Source organism: Sinohyriopsis cumingii, chromosome 2 (genome assembly GCF_028554795.1).
Source record: "Sinohyriopsis cumingii isolate HCF-2022 chromosome 2, ASM2855479v2, whole genome shotgun sequence".
NCBI classification, from domain to species: domain Eukaryota; kingdom Metazoa; phylum Mollusca; class Bivalvia; order Unionida; family Unionidae; genus Sinohyriopsis; species Sinohyriopsis cumingii.
Genome location: NC_142962.1, coordinates 7,956,284 through 7,983,516, shown reverse-complemented (window position 1 = coordinate 7,983,516; position 27,233 = coordinate 7,956,284). Strand labels below are relative to the sequence as shown.

General features: G+C 39.8%; 1 protein-coding gene across 1 annotated transcript; it reads left to right on the top strand.

Annotated features, from left to right (window-relative positions):
• The first annotated feature begins 1,390 nt into the window (after positions 1-1,390).
• On the top strand, positions 1,391-21,711 carry LOC149804308 (uncharacterized). Its single transcript, XM_089932492.1, has 2 exons — positions 1,391-1,650; positions 20,542-21,711. Exon 2 carries the CDS (start codon positions 20,583-20,585, stop codon positions 21,309-21,311), a length of 729 nt encoding a protein of 242 aa, XP_089788618.1. The 5' UTR covers positions 1,391-1,650; positions 20,542-20,582; the 3' UTR covers positions 21,312-21,711.
• The last annotated feature ends 5,522 nt before the right edge of the window (positions 21,712-27,233 follow it).

Genomic DNA, 27,233 nt, shown 5'->3' with positions numbered 1-27,233 from the left:
ATGCCGACCCAACCTATACTTCATAAAGCAAATTATTACACGAATGTAGAAAAAAAAATTCATGCAAATACAAGTAAATAAATTCATCAAAGCATTATATATGGCATCAACAAATTACATGGAATTGTCACACTACCTTTGCTTTCAACGTTCCTCCCTCTAATCGCCAAATTATTTCGTCGGTTTCTTTGGACAACAGTTCTTTTACGAGGAATTTCTCGCAAATCCCTGGAGCCTACTCGGGTTTCTCTCGCAGAAAAGCTTAGACTGATTAAAATTTCCGATGTGGCGATATTAAAACCTAGAGAATTTTGTGTGGGGAAACTTGCCCCTTATTTAACGTAACCAATCAGAATCAAATATCTCTGCCGCCTTTTTCAGAGGCGCCAAAGTCGGGGTCAGCTTGACCTGGTAGTTTGAGTAACAGAGTTTCTGCGATTTCTCAGTTGTGACAACTTTACCGCGAAAATGAAGTTTACAGTGTCCCTAATAGTCCGTCTGGCTGCTGTATAAACAAATGCTTAATTAGGAACAAAATTATCTCTCTAAAGGACATTTCCGAACACGGTAGTATGGCGATATGATACGCGCCTGTCTCCATAAATCTAATTAATGGTTCTCTGGTCTCAACTAATGTATTCTTGTTAGATCGCCAGAAATTTGCCCCTTCACAACATTACAATCTGCATTTCGAATTGTCCATGCAAAAACCTATATTTCTGTTTTCAGATTGTACATTTGACGACGACTTTTGATTATACTATTTTATTGCACAGAATGGCCTGGCAAAATTGCTAAATTGTACATTTGACGACGACTTTTGATTACACTGTTTTATTGCATAGAATGGCCTGGCAAAATTTTAAATTACTAAATTGTTAAATTGTACATTTTAATAGCAAATATCAGATTTTATACGATTTTCTTGAAGACATTTTCTCAATAAAGAAGAAAATATCGATCAATTAAAATCGTTTAGAATGCCTAAATCCGGCAATAAGAAAAAAAAATCTATTAAAGAAGCCTTCCCAAATACAATTCTTGTTTTTATTTGATTTTATCTTGTAATTCGGTTTCAGTACCATAAATGTGCCATACGCTCGTCCAATCCAAGGTGAATCAATCGTCGCAGCGATGCCGAGAGCGTTTCCATGACAACCTAATTAAGTGCTTACTCAGTGTCACTGAGGGATGTATTTCAATAACTGTTGATAATTGAATCGTTTCGACACGCTGACATAAACTAATTAGCAAGCTAATTATTTCCAACCGATTACAGCATGCCAACATTCTGTAATATCCCGGTGAATTGCCAGCCAAGTGAAAATACATAAAATAAACCGAGTATTCGGTCTGGAATAGTATGTTAGTACAAAACAGAGCAAGAAGACAGTGAATTCGGTTGCAGTGCCAAGTCATCGAAAAACATGTAAATATTTCTCTCTCTTTTATTTGCAATGGAAATCCGTGCTGATAAATCAGTCTTAGAACTAATATTTAATTGACCTTTCCATATCATCCACAATACTAAAAAGATACAATTAGTCACGAAAACAAACACTTCTTACTGTATGTACGGCGTAGACTTCAACCTCAACCACTGTTGGACTAATTTCATCCTACCCGACACTCTGCAGTTCTGATCATAAGGTACGTTGTTTCTGACAGTGTACTTTTATTTACCTTGATCTTGATACATCGGCATACCGTATTATCTTACTCTCATCAAATATTTTTTTTTAAATTTATATTTTTATTTGCAGACAAAGGAACGCAATAGATTCTGATGATATGACTGAAATCTTAGTCACACATTTAAAATATTGGAGAATATTTTTCTCCTCACTGAAACCATCTAGTATTAACAACAATTGCATGCCATTAAGTCGGGAACATAATATCCCATTTGTTACATGGGTATAAATTTAAGAAAGGCCAAAATGTAATAGATTGTACATTCTACATTGGAAAATATATACAAGTTTAAATTACGAGTTATGTTCGTAGCCTGTATCTGACAATAAGTATTGGTGTTGAGGTGAAATAGAGACGGCAAAACACGTTATTCTTGACTGTCTTAAATAACATGATCTTTGAGATCACACCTTACATCTGGGAATTCAACCTTTATTATTTCGCAACCTCATACTACCCACAGAATATAACATGCAAATATTTTTGGTCAGGCCCGGCCCTAGGATGTGCGGGGCACAAGAGAGCAAAAGCACTTGTGAACTTGTATACGTACGGTTGAAACGGAAATGTCACATGCACCATATGCAGTGTGGTTCAGCGAAGCAGCAGGGAGGGCGAATCCTACAAGCTACTTTTTTGATACACCCCATCCACTGAAACTTTTCCCGATAGAAGCGTTATTTCCATGAAATAACACTTTTATTCAGAAAACGAGACAAAAAAAAATGTCCTTGAAAATGCTTTGTATTTCCGCTGATATAACGCAAGTTACTTCAATAAATCCGACTCGTATCCGACATAATTTCCACGGTGAGGTATCATCGAAAAATCAGGTGTAGTTTGCACCCTCCCTGCTGCTGTGGGAAGACGAAGATTTCCAAGGAAACATTTTCATGTTAACGGAATTAAATCATTGATAAATAAATAATGGCAAATATCGGAGAAGCACTTACAACTAGATTGGCACGACAACGACTAGCCGCGATTAAAAAATTTCTTCCGGTTCGTGATTCCGTCAAAGAAAAATTAAAAGCAAGACAAGAAGCGCGAGTTGAGTTTGCAACATCTGCGGAGGAATTATTTAAGCCTATTACAGCAGCTACTGGTGAAGTTAAAACTGCAATTGTAGGAAAACCTGATCCTGCTGACCCTACCAAATCAAAACGAGGGCTACTTCAAGCAATAGAAGAACTTAAACAGCAACAGGCAGATGCAGGTGCCGCAGCTGATCCAGGTGCCGCCGGAGTAGTGACAGTTGCTAAGGAAACATTTATTAATAAATTTACCGAAGATGGTATTACTGAAATAAAAAATATTCCGCTTACTAACATAGATGAGCTTAGGAAGTTTTCTACTTGGATTGTCTTAAATTATCCTAACCGGCAAGATTTTCTAAAACCAGGAGCTGGCTCGGGTATGACTCAGGGTGAGTGGCGGGATTATGTTTATAAAGTAAACCGAGGCATTTCTCGAATAGCTAGCATTGATGATACCTATAATTTTATAAAAACTGGCGTAATTGGGGTTAATAAGGAACTAAGAGACCAACGAATGAAGGCAAAGGAAAGGGAAAGGCAGGCAAAAATACAGGAAAGGGAAATGAAAAAGCAGGCAAAAATACCGGCGAAGAAAACACAAGCTCTAAAACAGACCCGGCAAATGACACTGCCCGATCCAGTGCCTGAATTTTTATCGCCTGAACAAATGGGCGCTAGTGCTCCCGATGATGATGATGATTTTTCCACTCCTGTTTTGTCGCCCATTCCGCCGCCCGAACAAATAGGAGAATTAATCATGAAAAAAGATAAACTGATAAGGGAACAGTTCGATCTTTCAATAAATAAACAAAAAACAGAAAAACTGGACCAAAGCAATCCGGAAAATAAGGCTAAGCACAAAGCCGCAATTTCTGCATATTATAGAAATAAAAAAGAAATTAACGCAATAAACAAAAAAATTGCTGAATTAGAACAACAAGAAAAAGAGAAAACAGGCAGCGGATACGACCACATCTGTCCTGATAGCGTCGTCAACGATGTGTCCAGACTAGAAGTTCTCATCGGAGGAAAACGCGCCGGAAACAACTCCCCAGAAATTATAAATGAGGCCGCAGGTATCTGTCAGCGACTATTTCAGCGTGGTCTTATGGATATAAGTACATACCGGGGGCTCATTGATGAACTCACGGATGGTTACCACAGCGACTAGTGAATTTAGTTAGAGAAATAATAATTAAATAAATGATCGTGCACAATTCTCAACCCAGACACGCTAGCGTGTTACCAGTCCGCGTAGTGAACTCACGATTACCAGTATACAGAGCAACCTACGGAGATGGTCTCGGTGATACAATTACTGGTTTGTTTTCAAGAATAGCCCCTAAGGCATTACCGATTGCAAAACAATTGTCGATGAAAGCTATTGATGTCATTAAGGATAAAGCCCTTGGATCTGTTGGTGATCTCGCCGGGAAAGCATTCGCGTCAATCAAGGACAGACTGTCACGGTTAATTCGCAGATCAAAAAAACCACCACCGGTGAAACTGGCGAGTACTGAACTTATGCCAGCGGATGTCGGTAAAATAATAAATCAGGCCGCCAATCAAAAACTTGCAGAGCTTGTAACCCAAACACCCGAACAAATAAATACAAGCCTGATATCAGGAAGCGGATTTCGTTTTAGAAGACGATAATTTTATATAAAATGTTTAAACCTATATCTGATCCAGCGTTTGACATGGATGCACCAACACTAAAAGATGAGTCCGTGCGCGATTATCAGTATTATTCTTATGAGGCAACAGTACCTAATCAACGCGGACGAATTGAATTACGAGTCCAGGATACAAGTAGATATTTCCTGCCCGCTGAAGCATTTCTTGAAGTCACGGGTGAACTTGTAACAGATGTTGTCGCTAATACAGCATACGGAGCTAATGTTCGAGTTGGTTTTGTTAACAACGGTATCATGGCGCTGTTCAAAAGTGCTTCATACAACATTGACGGAAGAGAAATTGAAATAATTCAGGATAATGTTGACGTTGCTACAACAATCCTGGGATTAGCGAGATACTCAGATGATTACACTAGATCAGCTGGTCCGACTATGATGTTCGCTAAGGATAATTCTGATCATCCCGATCACAGAAACGTTACTGTAGGTAATGTAAGAAACGCAGCTGGAGATAATCCAACGCCCGCAGTATTATCGATGAATGCAGATTACAATTTAGGTTTTGCTACACGTAAATTAATGTTATCAGGTGACCGTAGGAGATTTTCATGAGCAATTCCACTGTCTCACATCTTTGGATTTTGCAGACATGTCAGAAGGGTTATTTTTGGAGCCAATCATACAGTTGTACTTAACCGAAAAAGTGATGACGTTGACGCTATCTGGCGAGACGATGATGCTGGTGTCGCTGCCGGTAAAGTAATATTATTCAAGCTTGCGTTGTGGATGCCAGTGATGTCCCCATCAATCACTGAAGAGCAACGGTTACTCTCTTTCATGGACACAGGTGGTAAATCATTGATATCATGGTTGACAACATCTACAGATTCCATTCAGGGTGCCGGTGCTGGGCAATTCACGTGGCACATAGCATCACAGCAGGGGGTGTCAGCACCACGACATATTTTCGTGGCACTCCAGACTAACGCAAGAGTAAATAGTCAAACACGATCGCATATGATATTTGACAAACTTGCTGTCTCTGAAGTTTCGCTGCGAATAAACGGACATCAAGAACCATCCGAGGATATAGCGATAAATTTTAAAAATAATCAAGTTGCACGTGCGTATCATCGTTTGATGACATTTATGGGACGTGATCAAAATATTGATACCGGGTTGCAGATATCACAACTAGATTTTACAACGCTGTATCCGATTTATTACTTTTCGCTGGAACATTTGGATCTAACAAAACAATCTGTCGTTGATATACACTTCAAAGCTCATGTAGGTGAGTTTCCCGTTGGTGGTTTCAGAGCGATCGCAGTTATACTCTCCGATAAGGCAATGTTGCTTGAAGGTGTTGGTGGTCGAATGAGAGTTATTGACGCTCCAGTAGAAAACATATAACAATTAGATTAGTTTCTGAAATATAATGTCATACAGTCACGTTAATGTCACCTTGACTTCCGGTCAGACAAAGAAATTGCAATCGAAGAACGCAAGCACGTGCGGGACATCAATAACACTAAAACGAGATCAACTTGTTGGTGGTCCAAACAAATTGTCGTTGACTAATACTCAGCTTAACCATTTTAATAAGGCACTAACAGCAAAAACCGGTGTCCGACTTAATTTCTCTGCTGCAGCTATCAAGGACATGACTAAAACCGGTGGAATATTTCCTCTTCTCGCAGCAATACCGGCGTTGATTGCCGCGGCAGCACCCGCCGTTGCAAAAGCCGCAGCACTCGGTGCAGTTGGAACAGCGGCCGGAATGGCACTTAAAAAGGCAACCGGAAATGGATACAAAAAAAAGGGGAGATCCGCTCGCGGATCAGGGCTAAGACTACCAGGAACTCCGGCATCATGGTACCCAAAACGGGTTTAAAAACGCTTCGTGAGACGCAGTCTCCAATGAGCAATTTTGATTTATTAGATGCTGTTAAAAAATTGCGTATAAAACATTTCAGAGGAGTATTTATGCGAGATCAATTACCGCAACAACCGAATAATCCAGAAACTGGCATTATCAATCTCGACAACAAAGACGGTCCTGGAACTCACTGGGTTGCTTACGCGATCGATCCACGTGGAATTATCTATTTTGATTCGTACGGTTTAGCACCGCCAGTTGAGTTTCTCAGGTATGTCCGCGGAGTGCCTCGCACTCTCAACAGCAGATTTTATAATGTTCCAGTGTGGCAGTCGACGTTACCAACACAAACATTAGTTGATCCGCCCATTTGTGGGAACGAGGTTTTAAATGTTCTTGATGCAATCTCAAGAAATCCAGCAACGTCTCCGCATCGAGTAGTGCATGAATATACCGCATCGAGAAATGCTAGGCATTTTCATGCTCGCATTTAAAAAACAGCAATAAGAATAATGGTAGATATTTACGGAAGACCTTTCACAAGAAAAGTCAAACCAAGCACAGATGTTGATCTCTCAAAATATGCGACCCGAGATGAAGTCGATAATCTTTTGAATATAGCTGGAGTTGACCCAGATGAAGTTGCTATTTTTCAAGACAAGCAAGGAAAACTAAGAACGAGCAACATTAAGTGGAATGATATAATTCGCAGAGTTCTTGGAGCTACCAAGGATAACTTCGTTGCATTTAGTGATGGCGGCCGGATCAAAGACTCGAATATATCAATCGCAAGCATCAAAGACAGTATTGATAAAGGTGTTGACAAGTGCGTGAAAAAAGACGGTGACACGATGACAGGAGAACTCAGCATGAATGGAAACAAAATAACCGTACTCAGAGATCCAGCCTCGAACGACGATGCAGCAAACAAACAGTATGTGGACACAGCCGACAGCGTCATAGATACCAAATTATCCACGTTACGAGCTGAGTATGATGTTCATGTGACCCAGTTTGGAAGACTTCGCAGAAACGTTCTTAACACCGTAGATGAGTTCTTCGGGAAACCTAATGCCGTCAGTATGAAACTCACCGAAATTAAGGAAACATTAGATAACGTAGTAAATGGAATTCCGCAGATAATGGAAAAATTTAATTTAATTAAAATTCCTGCCGGAGTAACCCCAAAAAACCTTGTGTGTACGATAAAATCAGGAAGGGAAACATGGTCACAACAAAACAAGACTATTACACATACTGCAGATGTTACTGGAATATACAGACTGACAGTACTCTCTGCTGTAGAATTTAAGATATCTACCAGACATGATTTAACTAGCAAGTTTTCCCGAGTTGCGTCTGTGGTGATAAACAAAAGAACCGAAGAAACTTTTACGCTGGAAGCCGAAAATCCGGAAGGATTAGCCACAGTCAATTACTGGTATTGTCTGGAATTTGTCGCCGAAACACCTTAATTGGTCACCGGGTAAAGTAATAATGGAAGCATCCGCGTATAGATACAATCAAGTCCGTGAGTGGCAATCTGAGTTAAAAACTGTCATCGACGCGACGTCCCAAAAAGTAAAAAAATACCGCAGACGCATAACAGTGTTAGACGTTATGGTTTATTCAGTATCCGCCGTTGTTGCATCCGCGGGAGTAATACTATCAGCGGTCACTCCGGTAACAGCAGTAGTCGCTGCCACGATCTCTGTTTGTGCGACCACAACCACGGCAGGAGTTTTCGGCATCATAGCAAAAAAAATATCCTCGTGTGCTAACACAAAATTACACGATTACACGACAAAATTAAATACAGCCACGACCGCATATCAGAAATTATCATCGCTGATATCATCATCGTTAGACGCGCAATCCAGCGATGCTGCGTTGATATCAGATTCTGAATTCAAACTAATGTCAGATGCGTACAATGACTATTTGAAAACTAAACAAATAAATAATGTCACAAGAACTGCTTCAACAAATAGTCACAAACACAACACCGGTAAGGACCACAATGATCTCAGTGTCCTCGACGACACCACAATTCGGTATTAATTTTCGAACTCCAATTCGTGTGAACGAAATCGCGTTGGCAAAGCTCAGTGTGTATCACAGCTGGCCCAATATCAGGTCGGAATCATTTGGTGGTTTGCAGCCGAATAATTCGTTAGTGTTCGGGAGACCCAGCGCGGACCCACAACAACGTGAACTTGAATGGGATACAATTACACTCCCCACTGGGAGTTATCAGATCGAAGAAATCAACAATGAGATACAACGCCAAATAAAACGAATCACCGGCAAGGAAGCCAAAATATCTGTGACCGCGCACGAACCAACGCTGTCTACGGTCATTGAAATCTCAACACCGGGATACGCCGTGGATATTTATAAAAGCTCAATCAGGTCTGTATTAGGATGGCCACAAGAACAACCCGAGGTCGGACCGGATCTACCAAAACCTGAAAAATCAGATTTCGAGACCACGAAAGAAGAAGTACACGACCTTTTCGCGAGACCGCGGACCAACAAATTTGGTATACCTCAAAATCCACCAATAATTGATGGAGTTTATTTCAGTTCAGTCCTCGAAGACGAGTTGGGGTTAAGTTTTCACCGAACCGGGCACCCCCCCGACCGTGGTTTCTCTTTTATGCACGTAACCGCGATAGAATCTAGTTTATTTGATCCGATCAAACAATTTCATAAAGAACAGCTAGAACTGTTGCGGGGATATTTTCAAGATTATATTTCTGATATAACAAGACCACGCGGGGACATTATCACAACCATAGAAAAACTAAACAAACTCGCATCCGCGATGGAATTTATAAATCAAGAAGTAATTCAAAGATTTCTGGATGATCCTACCCCGAACAGAAGAATAAAATTTGCGACGTTGTATAATATCCGCGTGGAAGATATTCCAAAATTTAAAATTCCTGGATATAATGTGCCCGCGATGAAAAAATCGGTTCAGGATCTCATCGCGGAATCTTTCGAAGATATTCTTGCCGCGTACACGCGAACAAAACCGCAGCCGGTTATTCTCAAGCACGACAACAGCACTACCGCGGACGGCAGACACATCTCCGTCGGGATCGTAAATATCACAGATGTTATCGCGGTCAATCTTGTATGTGACGTCATCGACGGTAGCTACAGCGCTGGCAGCGCTAGCGCTGACACAACGACGGCGACGCAGGGGTTTATTCTGTATACGTTCACACCAAAAGATCCGCCCGGGTTTCTGATTGTGCAAGAACCAATCAATCCCGTCTATCTACGGTGTAATAATCCGTGGTTGTCAACGATAAATTTCAAACTCACCGACCAACGGGGAAATTTGTTGGACCTGCGTGGCGAGACCGTCTCCGTGAACTTACTGGTGAAATCCTGAAAATGCGCAAAGCACATTTTGGAAATGCATAGCGTTTCACAATTAAAAAAAAAACAGTTGTGTATAATGGAACACGAATACATCCACGCACGAGTTTATATCCATGATAAGCAAATTCTTTACGAGGCAATAAAAACCGCATTTGGAAACTCAAAGAGTTTCTCGGGACAGTATTTCCCCGTTAAAATAATCGTTGACGTGTATGGCAACGAAGACTTCTTGTTAACTCCGTCACAATTGACTTTGTTACAGCAAAATCATATGATCACAGCTTGGTGTCAACGAGAACAGATTATGAACTATTCTCATTGTTGTATTGATGCGCCCGCGCTCGAGCAAATCCTGAAAATGTAAAACATTTCCAAAATCTGAAATTGGAAACGCTAGCATCGCTCATGCAAAAAAAAAATGTATTATTTTTTTTTTACCGTGAAAATGTACAAAGCGTGAGACACTTTCAGTGTGTGAAACTCAAAGAGTTTTCGGAAGTGTTAGCGTTTCCACGCACTTATACTTCGTCGACGGAGTCACAAACACTAGTACCCGTAGGCGCTTCCGTGTCAGAACTCGAAGAGTTTTCGAAACTCGAAGAGTTTTCGGAAGTGTTAGCGTTTCCAAGATTCTTTATGTGACCTTGTAGCCGTCGTACCCTGGTGTTGATTAATTTTCGAGTCTCATATTGTTGTGACAATCCAAGCCTGATCTTCTCAACTGCGCCGCACAGTGGAACGAATTCAGATACCTGATCGTCAGTTATCGACGCAAGTGACCCGTAAACGTAATTCTGTATATTTTTAATGAACCTATAACACGCGGCGAGATTGTTCTTGCCGGCGCGCTCATTCAACGATTCAAAATCTGACATAATTGTTTCAGCGTTTAGTAAAATATTAAAACCACGCTGTTGCAATTTTTCGAGTTCAACAATTATGACATTTATGTTTTCGTGATTCATATTATTATATTTTTTATATTTTTAAATTGCATGAGAGTGTTTACGAGTTATCGTCGAGGATAAGCTGTATGTAGGAAAATGAAATATATTGTTTAAGCTTTTTTGAAAATGCTGTTTTGTAGATCCCATTTGCGACTCGTTGTACCGAAGGTTGACAAATACCGAAATATTTGCCAGCTGCGGCCATTGATTGAAATATCATTTCTTGGCCCGTCTCTGTATTTCGAGACTTAACAGCCCGTTTTCCAACTGTTTTACAATGACCTGTGTTACCCAGTAAGCAGTTCTTGCGTTGCGTGACCATCCGAAGATTGTTTATGGCATTATTGGCCGGATTCCCGTCAACGTGGTCAACGACAAGACCCTTAGGGATCAATCCATGGAAACATTCATAGACGAAACGATGACAGAGATAATCTTTTCCTCCAGCATGGAATTTTAGATAACCGGTATTGGATACAACACCGATTGGTTTCCGTCGCCGGCAGTGTCTGACTGTACCATCGTGTGACGCTTCATAATTTGGAATAGTTGGATGTGGAACAAATTCTTGTTCGGGGACGAATTCTTGATTCATTATACTATAAGCAAATCATTTGTCTAATTCATAATTTGTCTGAAAACTTATTTATGTAATCACGCTCCGAGAGAGTGTTCGAGGCTGGATATTTTTTATCATAATACCGTTTTAGTTCTCGATAGCGTTTTCCTCCACACGCTGAACATAATTGCGTTTTTCCTCGTACTCCAATGCCGCATCTGATACACGGTATCGGTCCTAGACTCCCACCGCGGACCTGTTGAGCATGTTGTCCACAGTATTCGCCTCTGCAACGTCTGTTACACGGCGCTGATGAATTTAGTTTGATCCACTTGCATGAGAAACTCTTTGAGTTTCCGTTCATTATATATAATATATTTGTCTATTTAAATATTTGTCTTAATTATAATAATGGAGGAATTTGAAAGACTATCCAGAATAAAACCCGCAGGTTCTCGATTCGATCTTGACCGGTTAACCGCTGATCCACGACGAAGAGAGTTAGCAACGGTAATTGGTGTTATCAAGGATGCCAAAGAAGAGTTTCGTCGTGATGGTGCCGCACACACGTGGTCTTCGTATAAAATTATCCCGGAAATGCAGAGCATTTCTCCTCGAAGAGTTTCCCGTGAAAACTCCTTGAGTTTCATCATTGATGGTACCATCAACGATACAATCGCGCGTAACATAATTGGGTATCTCGACGATAGAAGATATTTCGTGCAGATAAAATTTATTGTTGGAGTCGACGACGAGGGAACCCGAAAGTGGATTATCAGAGACAAACTAGACCCTGTTCTTGATCCGCGCGGAAAAACCATTTTGTTGAGCAAAGACTCAAACCCGGGAGTACTTGTTGGGATTGATAAACCGTATTATGCCAGAGCGTATCCTGTGACCGCGGTCGTTTATGGAATTTATCCGATAAAGAAACCAAGTGTCGATAAACTCGCCCCGATGAGGGTGTCGCCGTTGACAGAGTCAAGGATGAATTGTGTAGCTGAGCGAGTAATGGAACATTTTAAAAATGCACCACGTGGAAATGGTCTAACCGAGATCAGAAAAAATAAAATAACAGAATGGGCTAAACGAGTAGCGGATACAGGAGCGTCAATAAATGATGTTGCCGCGTTGGAACGCTCGCTGAGATTTCCTATAACGGTTTCATCGTTAACCGGTACGGTATTGTACGAGTCAAAATATAATCGCAATGGAGCTTCAATAAATATTATCGATCATAACAGTCACGCTTGGACTGACCAGGTTAGGATATTTCCGCGAGACCGTGTTGTGAAGTATTACTCGGGAAATATGTTTGATTGTATTCATCGGATAAGTAAAACCGATCCAGTGTCGGTGTGGTTATTCTCGAGCGAAGATGGAGAATATAATCAGTTTGTGAGACCCGACGGGGAAATATACAGAACGGCGGCGTTACAGCACGAAATGAAAAAACTCGCAGAAAAATATCATGCGACGGACACTGATACGTTACTGCGACATTGTTTTACTGTCCCGGGTGTTGCCGCACATGTAGCCCGGGAACGAAATTCATGGAGACCAACTCCAAAAAGTTTTCTTGCGGATATCCAACAGAGCTGTGTTGAATACGGACACGGCGGTTTGTGGAATACTCGATATGATCACCGCGGTATGATATCCGTCGACATGACGGCGTGTTATCCAGGAAGTTTCCTTGGGCGTGGAGAATGCAGCGAATATTTTAAACGGTTTGGCCACGTTACAAACTCGATGACAAGAGTTGCTGTAAACGGACCATTACCTGATTTTGACCTGACAGGATTTGCTTGTGTGTCGTCGTTTAAATTCGCTAAGGATTTACATCCTGTGTGTTATGTTTGGTTTGGCAGACATTTCGTTGAGAAGCGATGGGCACCGATAGTGTTATTGCGATACATGCTTGACAGTCGAATACTGTTGTCGCTGACGGTCAGCGAAGCGATTATATGTTATTGTCGTCAAACCGAAGTTTGGTTGCCAACTCCGGTTACGTCACAAGAAGTCATCGAAGATTGGTCACGAGAATATCCAGAAACTTCTATCGACGATATTATCAAAAATGATGCAAGCACAGCAAAAGATCTAGGACGAAGAATAATAGGGAAATTCACTCAAGGTGGAGCGTATGATCATAAACAACATCACAGTCGATTAATCATGGACAAGGCTGAATTGGATCTTGTTGTCGCTGATGCAGCCACGAACAACATACTCTGTAACCGCGAAGATGTGTTTCTGTCAAACGGAGAAAAGCTAGGGACTGTTTTTAGTTATATCGACGGAGAATCATCTCAGTACACACATTTGAGATCTTCAATGCTAGCTTATGTATCCATAAATTTGTTGTCAATGATTAATAGATTCCCTGTTGTCGCAGTAAGAGTTGCAACGGATTCATTTTATATTGATAAAAAACACTCAGCGCTGTTGGATAATGTTATATCGGATGATCCATCGTGGGGCTCGTGGAGAATAAAGAATGAAATGTTACACGGATATTGTGAATCGGCTGATGTGACAATCGAAGATAAATACCGCAGCGCAGAAATGCCTTCGACGTCGTTGTCGCCGCCGGTGCACGATCCTGTTACAAGACACAAAACAGTTTATCTGAACGGGCCTGGTGGTTCTGGTAAAACAACTCGAGCGATTGAATTATTTAGAAACTCTGACATGATTGTGCTAACACCCACACACAGACTTGCCAGGGAGATGAGACAACGCAAAGTAAAAGCTTGCACGTATCACAGTTTTTTCAAATACAGTGGTGGTACGTGGACACCATCGCGGATGGGGACGAAATATATCCCTGAGAAAATCATCTGGGATGAGATAGACACTGTGCCGTTGGATACATTAAAACAGTTTCTGGATTGGCTGCTAAAAAAAAATACCGCAGTGGTGATGTGCGGCGATCATGGTCAACCACCGCCATTTACAGGTGAATCTCCACACACGTGGCTAAAAACTTTTGTAGATTATTATGAGGAAATAACTAACGATCACAGAGCACTCGATGAAACGCTGAAAGAGTTTAAGGCGTTGATCAGGCTACAAACCAATAAAGTCCAGTGTGAGATAATGCGTGAAATAATTCCAGAGACGGAGCTGAGCGACTTTTGGGAAACGTGGAAACCAGATGATTTAATTGTTGCAAGTAGAAAGATAGTCAGGGACACGCTTCAGCAGCAGTTATTTCAGTTACATCAGAAGAAATTTCCCATGTTGCCAGTGCCGTTGTGTTATAGACCAGCTGATACGCGATTGCAGAATATTGATGTTGATATTCCAGGAAAATCGGAAAAACAAAATTTAGTATTAAATGATATTGTTATCGTTGATGTTGATGCTGTTGAACAGGCACTGAAAATGAGCAAATCCCCGTGGACGCTAGGATACGCTATGACCATCCACAGTTCGCAGGGACTAACTATTTCAGATACAACAGTTTGGATTGTTGATGATCGCATCGAGTGGTCAAATTTAGTTTATTTAGCCGTGTCAAGAGTAAGAAGGATAGCTCAGTTACAAAGAATTGTATTAGATGATGTTATCAACGACAGCATCAACAGATCAATCGCTGATGATACAATAAGAAAGAAATTAGCCGGTTACAAACAGAGCGACAAAAAAAATGGCAGAGAGTTTGATCTCGACGAAACATTTATTATACAATTACAACAACAGCAGAATAATCACTGCGCGAGTTGTAATTGTTTATTGCTGTGGCAGTATTCGAAAAATAATCCAAGGCAATTTACCGTAGATAGAATAGATAGTAATCGCGGTCATACGCGTGAAAATGTAATGCTGACCTGTCTTGAGTGTAATCGACGCAGAGGTGTTGCTGCAGTTATTTAAGTGATCGAGGTGGTAATTGTGTATCCGTGGGAATCACCTGAAGTTGCTCGCGTGTGAATCCACGCTGAGGAGCAGTCGAATCTAATCTGTAGATTGCGTTTCTCCCAGTTGATCTTGTTATGCTGGATATCTTATGTGTAGTAACACTCCATGTGGGATCGGTTGCTCTTTTTTTTCCTCCTTCTAGTTCGCCTGGTTCGTATAAATACCTAACGGTGACATTACCCAGCAGTGGGGACGCTAGCGTCCGTGGCTGCGTTGAAATATGTCCACGTTCGACGCCGGGTATATATTTTTTTGTGATTGCATTTACAGGTCTCATGTTTGTTGTTCTGGTAATTTCATTATTCAGCGCGGCTATCACGTTTGGCAGTCTTGCAACCCATTCACGAGATCTCGTATCGTAAATGAATTCCCTCGCGTACTGGTATCCGAATAATCTCTCAGCGAGTGTTCTATTAAATCGCTCAACAATTGCCTGATCCCGATGAATTTCAGTATGCCCTCGTCGTATAACAACGTTATGCTGCTTTGTCAACGATGATACCGCGCCCTGAAATTCCTTGCCAGGATCAACTTGTAATAATCGGGGCCAGCTTAGAGGTCCTCGCTGATAAATTCGTTTAAACGCAGAGGCGACTTCGGACGCTGTTTTAGTCGCTAACGGTTCTGCTTCTTTGTATCTACTAGCAACATCAACTACTGTTAGCGCATATTTGTATGTTTTTCTACGGACAGTATCATGAGGCAGGAATAGTATGTCAGCCTGATGAACTTCATTGGGGGTACTAACATCAAAATGTGCAAAATTGATTTGTCGAGGTGGTGGTAGGTAGATTTGCCATATTGCTTGTTTTGATAGCCAATTTTTGGCAACCTTGCGTGTTACTTTTGCTGCGCTGGCGAGTTTATTAATTGCTGAGTTACCTCTCCAGTATCCAGCCGGGGAATAATAAATCGCTTCCATTTTTATTTAATTATCCAGCGCCTAATACTAATTTAGATTTCATCGCTGATCTTATTAACCAATTAGCGAGTGACTCCTTAAATGATTTATTTTTTATGGCGCTTAGTGCATGAATTAATTTCACATCCGCGATATGCCTGTCTTGTAGATCTTTACTTCGATAAGCAACATCATGTATGTGACACGCTGCGTCGATAGCGTTTATCGGATACTCTCCCGGTTTTGGTTTAGATTGTTCATCAAGTCTGATATCTAGTCGGGTCCCTGGACCGCAGTAATTGTATCCCGGAAGATGTTTTTCTCCGGGATATTTAGCCCAAGGGGTACCTGGAAGTCGTCCGAAGGTTGCTGCAATGTCACCTCCGCTGACTTTGTCAGGCTTTTTTTTTGAAATCTAAATTTTTTTGTGCCACATCGCACACACGTACCAGAGAGTGCTTGTCTGTTATTTTTTGTTGTAATGGTTGTTATGTCGTTTGTAGGGGTTCGTGCCTTACACTTTACACAATATAAATCCATAATTATTATTCTTTATATACAAATGGAGATCACTGATTTTTCTGCGACGCGAAGGAAAGAACCAGTCAAGCATAATTTCGTGCTACCAAATTCTATCAGAATGATCATCATAGGACCGTCAGGATCAGGTAAAACGCAACTGCTACTGAACATGATAATGAAGTGGATGAAATGGGACAAACTATACTTGATAGCTCCGTCTGTGGATGATCAACGTTGTTATGATGTTATAAAAGATTTTAATGAGAGTGCAAAAGCGCTGAGTGAAGACGGCGAGGATGTTGTTGAATTTATAACTGATATTGAAGAAGCTCCCTCCGTGGAAGACCTTAACGGGGAAATAAATAACCTAGTAGTGTATGATGATGTGATGCTGGACAAGCAAAAAAATCCTGCAAGAATATTTTCACGAGGTCGTCATAAAAACACTGATGTGATTTATGTTACTCAGCGTTATACACAAATACCAAAAGTAATCAGGGATAACTGTAATCTTCTTGCGGTGTTTAATGGAGTTGATGTTCACACGCTGAGAAATATTCATCAAACCTGGTGTAGCGGCGATATGGATATTAATAAGTTTAAGAATTTCTTTAGTCGCGCTCAAAGAACCCCGCACGGATTTGTGACAATAAATTTACACGATCCCAGAACAAGATACCGTATCGGACTTGATACACTGTATGGTTAACATGAAAATGTTTCCTTGGAAATCTTCGTCTTCCCACAGCAGCAGGGAGGGTGCAAACTACACCTGATTTTTCGATGATACCTCACCGTGGAAATTATGTCGGATACGAGTCGGATTTATTGAAGTAACTCGCGTTATATCAGCGGAAATACAAAGCATTTTCAAGGACATTTTTTTTTGTCTCGTTTTCTGAATAAAAGTGTTATTTCATGGAAATAACGCTTCTATCGGGAAAAGTTTCAGTGGATGGGGTGTATCAAAAAAGTAGCTTGTAGGATTCGCCCTCCCTGCTGCTAGCGAGCAAGAAATAAATCCTCCAAGTTTAGAATAATAGATGGACGCAGCTAAATAACTTATCAGAGAAATCGATTTTCAAATAGTTTCTTAAACAAAACGTTCGATTATTGGTTCAGCTACATACCTAGTTATGGTGGGTGGTGGCTTCCATATGAATTGTTATACCAGATTTGCACTTATACAGTCAAAATAACTTACAAGCTCTTATAAAATGCACACATCGTCTATCGCTCAAACGGTTAGTAAATTCCTGAACCGGCTATCCGCAATACATTAATAGAACCGTAGTAACACAAGTTTGGTTTTGCATGAGCTCTATGTATACATTTCACCTTCAATTATTAATTTATATTCTTCCCCCACTGCATGCGGCAATCTGTGAGGCTGATTGTCAGTGTCACTCAAACGCTGAAGTTTGTGTCTTGATAGCCTACGCTGAAATTTGTGCTTTGACAGCCTTACAATTATTTGGACTGAACTGTCAAAGTAAATAAACAGGGTTTGCGTTATTTTAGTGCATACTTGGCACGTATGTATTGGAATAAAGTTGAATAAGGATAGTATTAAAAATACAAGAGACCGCTGCGTCCTATTAGTATCTATGGCTTGCTACATACATAGAATATCTCAAATGGTTTGCTGCATACATAGAGGATCTCAAATGCCTTGCTACATACATAGAAGATCTCAAATGGCTTGCTACATACATAGATCTCAAATGGCTTGCTACATACATAGAAGATCTCAAATGGCTTGATACATACATAGAAGCTCTCATATGGCTTGCTACATACATAGAAGATCTCAAATGGCTTGCTCCATACATAGAAGATCTCAAAAGGCTAAGGATTAAATATTAATTAAATGAGTTTAATAATGTACAGCTTTTGCGAGCTTTGGCAAGCGAAATTTAAACATTATTCAACGGGTTTAAAAAAAAATTAATATTAAATCATTACCTATTTGAGAATCTGTTTATTACATAGTTTTAATTTAAATGGTAACAGAGAGAAAGAAGAAGAAATAATTTCGTTCATTTTTGCTTCGATGATGCACCTTTCATTTGTTTCTCGTAAAATAGTCCCAAACGATTGTCAATTTTGTCAAAGAGCAAGTGTCCATTTGAAAAAAATAACTTTTGACTCAGACAATATCGTGTTTCAATACAGACTGTATCTGTTCCATTGACACCGTTCTTAGGTCAGATGTTAGAGTATCTGCGCAAATACATTAGACACTGTGTTGGTTTTATTGGAACAAACACCCGATTTCTTGAAATTTTCATTATTAATATCAACAACTAAAATTCGCGCCAATGCTAAAGCAAAATAGTTTTCAAACATTATCCGGTAATGTTTGCCGTGTACAATTTCACTCTCGTTCTCTCTAGTAACGTTTCCGAGATATCAATTTTATTTCTTGTTCTGTGTCGTATTTTGGAACGACAGATTAAAAAACACACGTAGCACGTGTGCGTGAATCAGCGGGAATGAGACATTAAATTCACATTTCCAGTTTGTTGCTACATTTCTGTAAAGTGAACAGCCATACATTATACCCGTTATGGTTATTTGTTTCCTTGTCCATGTCTCACACGTTGAAAGGGCAGTATGATGCATTGATATAAATTTGTACAGCTTGCGGAATGTGTGTGTGTGTGTGTGTGTGTGTGTGTGTGTGTGTGAGAGAGAGAGATTTGGATTTTTAATGTAGCTTTAAAAAAAGTTCAGTCATATCGCTACGATGGCTGCAGTGTGGCAGTTTATAGTGATGCACTGGGTCATCATGCCGCAGACATGTAACATGATGTCCCACCCAGTCACATTATCCCGACACCAGGCCAACCAGTCCAACACTAACCTCTTAATGCTGAGCGCCAAGCGAGGTAGCTGTTAGTACCATTTTTGTAAGTCTTTGGTATGACTCGGCCGGGTATCAAACCCATGACCTCCCGCATCCGAGGAGGCCACTCTTATCACTAGGCCACCGGAGCGGTCTTGCGGAATGTAATGTCTCTGCTAACTGCACGGGAGTAAAGAATTACCATATACTGATAGAAAATATAATCTTACATAGAGGAGTGTGGTCATGCTGGATTGCTCATTGACTCAACAGTGGCGGAAATATGCATTGTCTTCAAGCCTGGGACAAGTGGATATTACATTGGGCAAGTAACATCTCACGTGATCTGTCCAAAATTGTATATAGAACATGAAAGAAAAATTCTTTATGATTAGTTTCCGGACAATTTCGCATATTTATTAATTATAGTAGTCCTTATCAACTCATATGTTCTTTTTGTGTATATGTAATACTTACTATCAGAACAGTTACCGTTTCGGTGGGCTAGTGGTTAGAACGTCCGCAGCGGATGCTGGATGTCGTGGGTTCGAGTCATACCAAATGACTTACAAAATTGGTGCTAACAGCTGCCTCGCTTGGCGCTCAGCGCTAAGAGGTTAGTGTTAGGACTGGTTGACCTGGTGTCAGGATCATGTGACTGGGTGGGGCATCATGCTACATGTCTGCGGCATGATGCCCCAGTGCTAGACAGCAGTAGCCTATAAACTGCCACACTGCAGACATCGTAGCGATATGACTGACAAATTATTAAAGCTACGTTAAAAATCCAAATCACACACACACACTATCAGAATAGTTAAGAGGGAGGAGGATAAGCGTGTTGCCAATATGATTAAAATCAGATATCCACTGTTATACGTGAAGACGCTTTGGCGTCATGTTCTAGTACTCTATGTTATTACCATATTCGCTAATTTTATCAACCAGTCAGGTGAAGTCTTCTATCTTAGCGTTTGGAGACTGAGCAGTGTGGACGAAGAGCATGAATATGTATTTCCATTGGCTAATTTGAAGGTCACCAGAACATTACCATTACGCGGTCGTCATCAGATCTTCACTTAGGACAGCGGAGATCTGATTTTAGTTAGACTGAGGGTGTTGCCTCACTTATCAATTGCATGTTTATCCACAAGGAAACTCATAAAAGCCATTTTCCCGTTTCTTCATTGCAGAATAGTTACTTAATCGACGAGAAAAGGTGATGTGCGTTTAAATGGCATCCATTCAACATCCGAATAATCTTATGGGCAATAGAGAGGTTTACAGAGACCATGACATCGAATTGCATGATTCATCCAAGGACGAGTTGTATAATTCATCCAAAGACGAGTCACATGATTCATCCAATGACCAGTCGCATGACTCATCCAATGACGAGTCGCATAATCCATCCAATGACAATTACTCCCCAAGAACACAGATTCCAGACGATTCTCTTCCTAGTCTGTACAGTAGCTGTGAACTAGACAATGCTAGACTTAGTTTGTTGGATGATGTAAATGATGACAAAGATGAGAAATGGTATCGACTTAAGTATAAATTAGGTATGTCTCGTGATAATAAAGAAGCTGACTCCATAAGAAAGAAAATGCACCATTGTATGTTTGATGTACATTCCTCTGAGTGGTGTCAAGTTCCATTGATTGCAAACTGTGGAACAATAAATGCGCCTTCAATCCAAATGAATTCGGAGGACAGCGCATCAACTGCCATGGACAAGCCTGCTGATGAAGGGTCCAACTCGTCTCCTGTCATGAGTCATGGGAAAACAAATTCAGATACAGTAATATCTGAGAGCGATGACGCTATTAAGGAATCAGATGCTTGTACTATTCAAAACTCAACCGTGTCAAAAAGACACCAACAGGGGTGTGAAGAAACTGAGATAGATTTTAATTCAGAGCCCGAATACCCATGTCTGGCCTCGCTGTATTTAAACTAGATCGCTATGATGCAATATCGACGAGTAACGCTGAATGCACTTCTCCAAGGATCCGAAAAATGAATCAGTTGACTTTGTATACATGGATATTGAACTGAGATTATTAGTACCATTAAAGACTGAATATATTACACACAAACACACAAACACACACACACACACACACACACATATGGCCAAATTGCTGTGTTTTTTTTATTGCTACTCTTGTTCGGCTAATAAAGATCTCATTAAAATACAGTCAATGAAATTGTAACATCTGATTTCCTTCATGGCCGCCTTAGCTGCTAAGATTATAAGCTTTTTAACTTTACTCCTGCTTGAAAAGTCGAGCTGTCATAAATCGAATTGAAACCGCTATAACTATAATAAGTCTCAAACACCGCATTGTAATGAAATTCAGAATAATTAAATACACACAAACCCTACTGATGTTTTGCTTATGAGCTATATTGCCAAATGGATATATGTTTATGAATATTTTGTTTGAACGAATTTGCAAAAAAAAAGTTTGTTTAATGAAACCATTTTCATTACAAGCAGTTAGGACCTTATTTTATACAAAAACATATCTACCGAGAGAGCACAGTTCATCAAAATGCTGACCGTCAGAACTCTCTCTCTCTCTCTCTCTCTCACACACACACACACACACACACACTGTACCAAGCCTTGTTCAGGTTGTTTATAGCGAATTTAATGCAAAAGCAAGTAGCCGTTGTCTTGCAGAATTCCATGCAAAATTATTAATTCCAAGTGTGAAATGCTTGTTTAAACTTTCGTAAACATTCCAAGTGTAGCTATTACCCGAGAACATTTTCAGAGGCAAAATCTTTTTTTTAAGAATAGCGATCTAACTTCGTACCTACTAACATCACTATTGGTAGGGTTCTCTCGCAGGCTTGAGAAGCAATCAGGCACAGGAATAAAAAATAAAATGCATAAATTTGTATTTAATTCTATTCACTACAACTGGAGTTATTCACCATAAATGAAATGAGAATCTATGAATGATTATTCCTCTCGCATTTAATTAATCTTTACAGTCATATTTTTGTACACAAATTATATACATCAGATGTAACGTATTGATGATTTTTATTTTAAAAAGTGTGTATATGTTTTATACACAACACAACAAACTGTTTTAGAGCTCTGTATAAGCTCGCGACTTTGTGTCCTGGTTTTGAATTTACACACCATTTAAGTTTAACATTGGAAAATAAAATAAGAAACAAACACCAATTAATAAAATTTCCAGGTCTCAGAATGAGAAATTGCTCGAAATCGAGATCAGATTTCCAGCATGCAATTTATAACAACACGAGAAAATATTCAGCTTCTGGGACCTCTAATACATTATGTATGCAAATTTGGGTATTGTTAGCTGGAGTGGAACTGTGATTTTATTTACTGTGTTGGAGTAAAAGTCAAGAATATTTATTTTAAAAGTTCTATTAATTAAATACCAGGTGTTAGTAGTTTACTCTTCAAGTATTTATGCAAATTGTACAGCTCTGAAATATTAGAATCTGATTTACAACTATTGAGCTTGTAAAATTTGACATTCAATTTCTTGAAAGTGGATTCCGGTTTCGGTGAGAAGAGCAAGAATCCCAAAATGTGTGTATAAAACTGCAGTGAAATCCGAAATAGCGAATGTAAATATTATGGTCTATAATTAATGTAAATATTATGGTCTATAATTCTAAATATAGTTTCTGTATCATTTTCAGGATGTCATGTGAGCATATTCTAATCTAGTAAATTTAAGGGTTCTTCTGGCAAATTAGGTAATTGTTCCCTTTATCTCCTTTGGGGCAAGCACCTGCATGTATAAACACAATTCAGGGAGTCAGGCACTTATTTAATGGGCGGTCCTTATTATATCAAGACTATTATAGAGTCCATGACTAGTGTTTTAAGAAGCCCTTTAATATTTAAGCATTGTTTAAAGAGTGGAAGAAGACAAATAAGTGCCATCAGAAAGCGTTAGTGACTGAATAAATACAAGTTTCAAATGACTCCATCCCCAGACAGGACTTAACTATCGCAAATGTCTAGAGAAAAACTTCCACCTTATCCTTTGCAGGTGACAGCCTTTCTAACTAAATAATTAACACACTTAGCTTGTCAAATGTATTTAACATTATCGTAATTTAGCATCTCACGCTTTGTCAATAAACTGTGAGGTGCTATCAATCTTGCAGTTATAACAAAGATAGCAATAGGGAACGGAAGGAACAAACGAATTTCTCTTGTGTACAGGGACATCGTAACTAACTGAACAGTCTGAGTTTTGTTAGTATTTTTGTTAGTATTATAAATTTCGGAATATGTGCAGGATGCCTAAAATAGTTGTAATCCTAACACGAACTGATGACATTTGAAAGCACGTTTTGAAACTACTTAAGACATCATGGCAGGACAATACAGCTATAGGTTCAAAACGGGGAAAAAAAAATGAAGGAGAACGGTGAAAACGAATTGTTTCCCTCGATCCATTTCAGGACATCGTTGCGCGATACTGTTTTATTCCCGCACCTGAGCATGTTTGTGGTGGGGGTAGGGGTGGCTGCTAAATTCCCCGTTTACGTGTATTGCTAACGAAATGCTCGCTTATGTACTTTATATAATTATTTATCGAACGCGGATGAGCTTCTTGTTTGTTTTGATTGCTCGCAGCAGCGTGTCCACTCGCAGAATAGCATTTTCTGTTCTAGTGAATAGATAAGTTTTACGGTAATATCTTTCAACTTTTAATTCTCTTTTCGAGCCTCACTGACAAAAATGAGAGTTGAGAGGACTCTGGTATTTTGGCGCTAGTATATAGCTAGCTGTTATTTATGCGTTTCCAGGAATTGAAATATGTTACCCATGGTGTTGTTTTGTCTATAGGTCAGGGTCTTAGAAAAATGTCCATAAGCGATGCCGAGAACTTCAATGTGAGTTCATCATTGAAGATGCTTTAGATTAACATTTGATTTTATGAGTTATTAGGGTTAGGACACAAACACAAATTCAGTACTGACAAATCTAATGCACGGACGGACAATATAACGAAAATAAATCTAATGTAGGGACAAAATAATGTACTTAATGTGACGAGTTCTTGAGTAATTGATTATAGGAAGAAAATTGGAATTATATAGATTAAATGACCATGGTTGGCTTTAAGAAACAAAATCCTATTTGTACCTTTTCTTTCCAAACACGGTCACTTGTATAAATGTGACTGAAGCAAAAATGTCATACACACTGTATGGTTGAACGAGCAGCAAATAAATAAACCAAATTAAAAATAATCGATGGACGCAGCTAAATATTATATCGGAGAAAATAATATCTAAATAACGTTTTATACAAAACGTTGGCAGTTGGTTAAGTTAGATAACGTGTTCTGTGGGCTTTGGCTGCCATCTGGATTTTTCTACAAGATTTGCAGTTATACATTCAAAATAACTTGCAAGCAGTTATAAAAGTTTTTTTTTTTTGTTGTTTTTTTTTGTGTGGCTCAAACGGTTAATAAATTCCGTAATCGGCTAATTGCAATGTATTAATCAAAAACAAACCGGTTGAATCGCAGTGGGAAAAATTGCACTCACAGAATGTGAAATGGCACAGGTTACAGCATAATCAAAGCTTCCGATTTCCAAAATCTAGTTAAACTTACGTATTACTGTTAGTGATACAAGTTTGGTTTTGCTTGAACTCTATGTATACATTTTACCTTCAATACTAGTCTTATATTCCTTCCATTGCATGCGGCAATCGGTCAAGCTGAGGGTCACGATAATTTAATGTCTAAAGATGGTGTATTGTTAGCATTATAACGACGTCGACGCAAATCCTATAGTCGTCTGAACTGTCAGAGAAATTACACTCAGTATTTGAATGCGTACTTGTGCACATGTGTGTTTGTGTTTGCATAAATTGTGAGTAAGGGTGGTATCAACATTATCAGCGGACGCTGCGACCTTTTATTAGATACAGCTTACAACAAACAAGTAATTCAGGACTGTTTTTAATTTTCTGATTCCTTGTCGTACTGTCTTTCCCGTCTTCATATAAGTAAAGTTTATCATTACCATGATAAGATAATGGTGTACCAAACATTTCAACATTGTGTCCTGTTAGATATGGCTTGCTACATACACGTAGTTTGGAACCGTTTTTTTTTTTTTTAAATTATTTCCTGATGTACGAGTACTTCCTTCATGTACTGTCTTTCTCGCCTTCATTCAATTAAAGTTTGTCATTACTTAAAAGAACAATGGCGTACCCAACACGCACGATAAAAAACAACAACATAAGAAAACAGTGTTCCTGGCAATATTAGACTGACTTCCCACCGTTAAGCATGAGAATGTTTAACTAAAATCAAGCAAGATTTTTTTCTGAGGGTTTTAGATGACCTGCAAAACGTAGAAAAACCTTTATAGACACTCCAAACCGGTATATTATCGTATTATTATTCTGTCCGCCACGCACCCGACCCACGGTCTGAAACGTAACAAGAGCGGTTTAGGTGCGCTGATACCTTGTTAGATTATTTGCCATGACAACTGATGAAAGCTTCGTTCTGTCGAGTCTAGTGAGCCCAACAGACGACAGCGTTCACGTGCCTTCGGACCCCATAAACGACAACAAACGCGATACTATGGTCAAAGAAGGAGTTATCAAAGGCATCAACAATATTAATTTCGTGAGTACAACTTTGCCAGTATCATCGTGGTTGGCTTTTCGAGTTAACCTGATTGGATGTTTTCCTCCGAAAATGACATTGCTGACTTCTCTGCAAAACCAGAATACCTGACTGAGGGAAATCGCACACGGACACGAAAATGAGGGTCAACTAAGTTGTTCTCAACTCTGCGCTAATCCAATATTAAAATTTTAGGTTGCAATTTGTATAGCAGCGCCTCCAGCACCAGATCTTACAGGTAAAACAGCGGGTCGCGCGTTCTATAAAGTATCTTGCTTGCATGTTCCTTTGAGTCCTTCTGAAACATCACAGACGGACCAGCAGGCCTCGAGTAATCGTTTATACGTTATCAGTTTCGCCTATTACCTTGTAGCAGACCTTATATATTATCGGTTCCGTCTAATACTTTGTGCCAAACACTGTTGAGCAGATTGACTGATTTTACTAACCGGCGCAGGCATTAATGGCGTGGACCACTGCACATACGCTTTTGATTGTCGAGTCACTAAACGTCATTGTCTATCTTGAATTGATTGAACTGAGATCAATACAAGATTTATCGACTGATCTTTAGCTGCGCTTTCGATGCTGTTAACGACTCGCACTTGCAGATTATTTAGTTATGGGTCAGCGAGCGAGGCCAGAATCTCAAGCACCATTGGTGGGCCTGTGAACAATTCCCAGATAAAATCACCGAGGCCTTTCCGCAACACGCCGCGCAAATGGGTCTTCTCGCCTTGACAACACTTACAGCTATCTCAAATATGCGTACTATTCTATCATTTTATTCAATATCAGGCTAGTATCTAATGCACACCTATAGTATTGTTAGATTCTCTCCGCAAAGTTCTAACTCGTGCCCGTCATGGTCCACGAGGGAACAATTGTATGTGTATGAATCAACGATTGTGACATGGACGATACACAGGTGTGCGGGAGTAATCGACAACATATTGCACGGAGAGAACCCAAACAAGATGAAACCCTGCTCGGCCGTGCTTTAGTCGGAGGCTTTGTCACTGCCACAGATGGCGTGACAGGTCAGAAGTCTGAATCGTCTAAGAAATCCTGACAATGTCTGCGCGATATGGTATCTGGTCTGGTCGGGTCATGCACAAAAATTCGTTTGTCCGCCTGAATATCTCTGGGACAGTCCAAAACTATTCTTAGCGATGACTGTCGGATATCAGCCGCATGATGCGGAGATTCAATCTAGA

Coding starts and splice junctions, on each gene's coding strand:
- LOC149804308 (XM_089932492.1), top strand. CDS start 20,583: ATGGCATCCATTCAACATCCGAATAATCTTATGGGCAATAGAGAGGTT.